This window comes from Macrobrachium nipponense, chromosome 37 (genome assembly GCF_015104395.2).
Source record: "Macrobrachium nipponense isolate FS-2020 chromosome 37, ASM1510439v2, whole genome shotgun sequence".
Lineage (NCBI taxonomy): Eukaryota > Metazoa > Arthropoda > Malacostraca > Decapoda > Palaemonidae > Macrobrachium > Macrobrachium nipponense.
The window spans coordinates 36,858,265-36,865,175 of NC_061097.1; the positions used below are offsets into that span (position 1 = coordinate 36,858,265).

At 37.7% G+C, this 6,911-nt stretch overlaps 1 protein-coding gene across 1 annotated transcript in view; it reads right to left on the reverse strand.

Annotated features, from left to right (window-relative positions):
* Positions 1-4,313: 4,313 nt before the first annotated feature.
* LOC135209140 (uncharacterized) overlaps positions 4,314-6,911 on the reverse strand; it is a 68,818-nt gene continuing 66,220 nt past the window's right edge. The window contains exons 3-5 of the mRNA XM_064241795.1: positions 6,663-6,734; positions 5,170-5,306; positions 4,314-4,635 (exon numbers count right to left, since the gene is read on the reverse strand). Of these exons, the coding sequence (XP_064097865.1) occupies positions 4,587-4,635; positions 5,170-5,306; positions 6,663-6,734 (258 nt within the window). The 3' untranslated portion in view covers positions 4,314-4,586. The remainder of the gene's footprint in view (positions 4,636-5,169; positions 5,307-6,662; positions 6,735-6,911) is intronic.

The following is a 6,911-nucleotide window of genomic DNA, read 5'->3' on the forward strand; positions in this document are numbered from 1 at the left end:
TCAGAGGAGATCAGTGCTGTTGACATTTACACGGACTTGAAAGCAACAAAATGATGGGAGAGCTGGCTCAAGAACAAGACACATAACAAATTATTGACTTTTGAGCATTACAGCAGGCTATGGCATTATTATTATTATTATTGTTATTATTATTATTATTATTATTATTATTATTATTATTATTATTTATTTCAGTATATGAAACCTAGCCACATGGAATTATTATTGTTATTATTATTTCAGTATATGAAACCTATTCACGTGGAGGTATAATTATTATTATATCATATTCAGTGTATGAAACCTATCCACATGGAGCAAGCCCACGGGACCATTGACTTAGAATTCAAGCCTCCAAAGAATGCTGGTTTCAACTTCCCACCGCAGATCCCACACTGCCTTGGAACTGATCATGGTACAGAGCCAGTGGTTTTTCGCCGCCCTGGGGTAGGTGCGAACTCGCGACAACGACATGTCACGACGCTAACGACTATATCAAGAATTAAAACAGAAATATTGCAAATCCATGACTGATGGGTTATATAATACAAGTGACAACGTCATTAGGCGAAGAACATAATTGTTGAAGAACTGATTTACTCTTAGTGCAGATTACCTCTGTATTATTATTATAATTATTTTTATTATTATTCATCAGAAAATGAACCCTATTCATATGGAACAAGCCCACCGTAGGGGCCACTGAATTGAAACTCAAGCTTGCAAACCATATGGTGTTCATTAGGAAGAAGTAAGCAGAGGTAAAGGGAAGTACAGAAAGATGATATCTCACTTTTAATTAAACCAGAGGACCAAAACTGTCCCGAAATGTAACTCAAGCTGTCAAAATTGAATCCAGTCTTAATAAACGAGTCTCGAAAGAAGTGTTTTGGCTGAGTTAAGGATCTTAAAGGTGCGTCCACACGGTCGAACAATGTCCGACAGACAAACATTGTTACCATAACGTAGGCGAAGCAGGATGACGTCACAAGCGTTGAAACGGTGGAAGTAGATCTGGCAACAAACAGTGGTACCAGATGGGGTTGTATTCCAGTGCTTTTACTCTGCTCACAAGGCAAAGACCGGCAGACAATTGTTAAATGGTAACAATGTTCGCCCGTCGGACTTTGTTCGAACGTGTGGACGCACCTTTATGAATCGTCTTCAGGCTTAGTCAAAGGTCTTGAGACTGAGCTTACAGGCTTTTATACTGGACATTAGTTGAATCAGAAGACTTTAAGACTGCGTAACTTTGATGTAATCAGAGGCCTAAGAATCAGCCTCAGACTACGCAGTATTCCAAAATTAGAGTAAGAATTGATTTCTTTCAGCTATTTGACTACAAGGTCAGATCTCTTGGTGTAAGTCTGCAGGCTGCTCTGTGAAAATGTACTCACATTGTGAGTAAAAATATATTAATACGCTAGTAGATTCACATCAACCGTGCATCTGATTTTTAGGCCAGTCCCTTCCGACGCTCCTGATTGGCTGTTGATAACCCAATGACAGGGGTGGAAACTTTCAGTGTCTCTCAAGAGTTTACATAGGCAGGATGTATGTTCCACCTCTCATAAGATAATTTAGAAAAACGTATCTATCAGCTGAGGTGGAACATACATCCTACCTATGTGCACTCTCGAGAGAGAGACAGAGTTTCCAACTCTATGATTGGCTTATCTGTTAACAGCCAATCAGGAGCGTCGTAAGGGACTGGCCTAGACATCAGATGATCGGTTGTAAGTATTAAAACTGCTTGCTGACGAGACGTAAACTCTGAGGAACCCAGAGAAGAAATGTGCTCGTAATGAAAAATCGTAGAATCTGGGGAAAAGAAGTGAAACCCGCAAGTTCGTTAATATTCCGTATTAAAAGAGCGCCCTTGCCCTTGCTACTATAACTACTATTGTGCTGGTAGCATTATTGAATGATGCTAATGTTCGTGCCGCGGTTACTATTAGTAATACTATTGGTCTTCGAAAGCTATTTGGCACTTATCTCAGCTACTGATAGTAGTTAGTCATAGCTCGTCTGTATGATGCGAGGCCTACATGTAATTCTACTAAACAAGAAAGCATGGTTTGGAAATATGGAAGAATGAGAATTAAAACTTTATTGCTCAAACTGAAAATAACTTTTTAATTTATTTTATTTTCACGAAGAGTCATAAGAATACGATGTCTGGCTTCGTACAATATCTTCCCGTGAAAGACGACAAGTAGCCAATTTGTATTTTAACACTGGAAAAAGAGTATAAATGACTGTCAATGATATTGACAATTAGATTAACCAAAAAAATGATTTTAGCAAGAATTTATTTATTTATTTATTTTTGTTTGATGAGGTTGAATAACGAACAGACGGCAATTCACTTTCCACACTAATATGGTATAATATAGATAAACTTTAGCACAGAGTTCAAAGCAAAATATTATAAGGTTACGAAATTAATCCCCGGCGCTATTTCCCACCACGCTAAACGTTTTAAAAGCTAGCCAGCATCGTCAGCGCTATTTCTCCGGCGGTGACACTTTCTTGGCTCGTGGGGTGGGCGTTGAGTTATCTGGGGGTGGGGTGGGGAGAGGGGTGTAGGCTTTTAAAAGCTATTTCCTACAAAGGTTTCCCTTTTGAAGCTATTTCTCATCCTTTCAGAACTTTTCAGTATTCAAGATCGGCTGTCGTTTGTCAGCGCAAAGTATATATATATATAATATATATATATATATATATATATATATATATATATATATATATATAAATATATATATTAAATGTAATCCATATTCATTCACTTATTAATTAGTGGTGAATTAAATCTGACCTTGTCTCCAAGATGTACTACGTACATACGTCTACAGAGGTTCAGCGCTACTACAAAAAAAGAAAAAAAAATTATCCAATGAAAATGTGAAGAGGTGGTGAATTAAAAATGTTACAATGGGTACATTTTGATAAAGTGCAATAAAAAAGATTACCATGGAAGAAAATCATAGCAGGGACCGATTAGAAAAATATGAGAAACTTTTGACTATAACTATTGTTTACGAAATTAGTAACATGATCGATTACTTTGAGATGCCTGTCGTTATCTAGAGCCCAGACGGCGATAAGAAGATAGCATTTGTCAAATGTCATCATGATGCAATATTAACGGTAGATTACTAACTGGCAGAATATATTGTTTCCTATTTAATTCCTGTTAGTTTTGCCTCTATTTCCAGTCAGTGGACTCTATAATGTGTTTGGTTTTTATTAAACAAGTCAGAGGTATTGGTTTGAATGTCGTTATGATTAACCAGATTATGTATTAAATACAGATTTGTAGTCATATTGCCCAGTTGTGTATCGAGTAATTTAGAGACAAATTTCTCAGCCTTTTCTATTTTCTAGTACGTTGCAAAAATTGTTTGATGGCGTCTGTATTAGGAAAGCAGACAATTTTACTAAATCGATCGATTGCAGTATCTGTATAGTACCAGTCACGTCCTTTTACAAATTTCTAGGAGAAATTGCCAGCACGCCCAGTCAGTGTGATACTAGTTCACTGTGAAAGTTCTTGAAAAAGAGGTCACTCCTTGCCATATGTTTGCAATCGATATACATTAATTGCCCATGGCTCGTACGTGTCTCGCTCCCGTCCATCGTGTAAATTCAGATAACAATGCCAGTATGTGTTTTTACACGTACCGTTCATACATTTTCTATGCCTTCTGGAAACGAAGGAGGTGTTGCATTTCACGTTCTCGAATTTATTCATTGTCGAATAAAGTCCCTTTCTGTGCAATATTTGTGTAGTTCACATAGTTAGGTAAGGTGTTTGTGGTAGTTACCAAGTACGCCATACATCTATCCACTGTTTAGTACGGGATGCAGCACTTTATAATCTGCCATATATGCATTGCTTGCACCTTGGTTGCAAAAATGATGTTCATTGCATGAACTCCAGAAATTGTATCATAATCTGACACCAGTTAATAGAAATTGTATCATAATCTGACACCAGTTAATAGAAATTGTATCATAATCTGACACCAGTTAGTCGCCTCTATAGAAAGGTTTGAAGGGGGTCAGAGTTGCTGTATTATGTCTGTCTCAGTTTTTGTGTCAAATCTGTCTAGTATATTAGTGGAGAATTCTAGAAAGGAAAAGCTGATTTGTGGATGTTCTGTTGATATTTAATCAAGAGGGATTTTTCCGTTTTTGTTTATTTCGACACAAAAACAAGTTTCAGCGAGTTAATTTTTGCAGACGACAGAATTCGATGTGGATGAAGTGAAGTTTAGAAGTCTAGATAGAATGCAAAACACACACATACGCACATCCTCGTTTTATACGTTTATCTAAGCATTTGTACACATATCTTATTATTATAGCTTTGCGGGACAATTATTATTATTATTATAGCACGTCGACTCTTTCGAAAGATAAGGAAGAAGACACACACACACACAGAAGATTCACGAATATCTTGGAGAACCACGAATATTTTAGGAGCTTCGCGAATATTCCGCAGCGGATGATGCCACAGGCTTCGGCCGAAGTGAATCACGGCGGGAAGTGGGGTGGGGCGCCGCCCCTCGCCAGCTCGCTTAGAAGTCGAAGTTGGGGGAAGAGCCTGATTCCTCTAGCTCTGCCGTCCTGTGGAACAGGGAGAGAAGAAGAAGAAGAAGATCGTGGGTAAATAAAAAACCTGCTGAGAAGAATGTGAAGTCAAGATGTAAACACTTGCTCGCTGAGCTATTTATTTTGAGCTGTTCTGTGATGATAAGATGCTGATAGGTTCAAGGCCATTTGACTTAAAAGAACTTTGTTGTCTAGATCATGAATTCTTAATATCGAGAATGAGAACCGTTTGAGACGTAACTTTGACGGGTTTTTATTACGGGTACATTGGTGAATGCTTATATACTTACACATATTCTCTCCTCCTCTCTCTCTCTCTCTCTCTCTCTCTCGATCCTCTCTCCATCTCTCCTCTCTATATATATATAATACTATATATAATATATATATATAGTATATATATATATACATATACATATACATATATATGTATATAAGCAATTAAGAATACAGACATTATCAGAACACACACACACATATTTACATTATATATATATTGTGTGTGTATACTTTAAAAGCACAGATCCACCCTGAACTCTGCAAGCTTACTTGGGATCAGTGCAGGTGTGGGCCTGCCCCGTGGGCAAGCACTGTAGGGCACCGCAGCATCGGACGGTCATGATCTCGCCTGTGAGTTTGCTCTCGGAGGCGCAGAGGGAGTTCTCCCGGCCGCAGACGCTCCCATCCTGTAGGGGAAAGAGATGTCCTTCAGAAAGGTTTTAGGGTTTGGGGTTACTTCTTGTGAAAGGATTGTCAGCCATACACAAAGGGTTTTTGGGGTTAACCCTTACAGTGGGCCTTGCAGTGTGACTGGCGTCTTTAAGAAATCTGTCTTGACAGTGACTGTGTTGGCAATAGCGGTGCATATCGTCCCTAGTGTGACGAACTGGCGTCGTAGGCCATTTTTTCCCCATTCTATGGAAAAAGGCTTCAAAGATATTGATATTATCCAGAGCTAGTTAGTTTGATCTTTCGAGGAAATTTTGGAAGGAAATTGTGACAACGCTGAGTGCTGAAATTTTGGTATGCTATAGAGTATCCAAACCTGAGACGCTTTGGGTGGAAAACTCAGTAAGTAGAAAGAAATGGGGTGCGCCAGTTCATTAAAACAGAGACGGTATGCCATCCGTGGCGTGTTCTGGGTGATATTATACGTTCTCTGTTGTGTCACCAGCTGCCTGGCTTTTTTTCATAACGGTTTTTGTATGTGTGTGAAACTCAAAGGTTTTACGTGGCATATATCTTGCACAACATATTTTAGTAATTATTTAGTATTGTCTGCAATGACATATGACCCCAGGTCCAGGGTAGTATATACCTGTTTTGTTTTAGGCTTGAGTTTATTTTAGTTAGACCTGGTTTTTTTTTTTTTTTTTATGAAACCCAGAAGTTTAAGGCTGCATATGTCTTGCATCACGTATTGCAAGTATTGAGCGTTGTCTGCAATGACTTATGACCCCAACTACCTGTTTATATATATATATATATATATATATATATATATATATATATATATATATAATATATATATAAGGCTTGGATTTCGTTAGAATGTGTTTTCTTTTGAAGCCCAAAAGCTTGCTTGTATGGGAGCAGTGTTATTGTAGCTATAAATTTTTACTTTTTTTTGTAAATGTGAAGATTTAAGGGAAAAATTACTTTACTTGGTCGTGAGGTTGGGAGTGTGATTTTGCAAGGTTGTGTCTCTAAATGATATACGAGACTGTTTGATATATACACCAAGGTTATTGAAGCCTATACAGAGAAGTCATGTTACCTGAGACAGTTTTGCAAATTTGTTTCTGAAAATATTCAAGACTATTTTGTATATACACCATGATCATTAAAGTCTATTCAGAGAAGTCATGCTATTACCTGAGCGCAATCTTCCAATACTGTTTCTGAAAAATATTCAAGACTCGTGTATACACCTTGGTAATTGAAGTCTGTTCAGAGAAGACGCATTATTTGAAAACTATATGTCAAGTAGTTATATCTGAATTTTTTCTTCTTTTTGTGAACCTGCCGTTGTTTAGACTTACCCTCTTGTCGTAATAGTAAGCGGAGTTGTCGAAGTAGGTGGGGCTCCACTTCTGAATGGGCTCGTCACGGAACTGTGAAGAAATTGGAACTATTGATTAGTGTTCTGACATATTACAGAACAGTGAAGGAATTGGAACTATTAATTACAGAACTCTGAAAGAAGTGGAACTGTTAATTAGTGTTCTGATGCACCTCAAAACTGCGACGATATTGGAACTGTTAATTGGTGTTCTGATATATTACAAAAC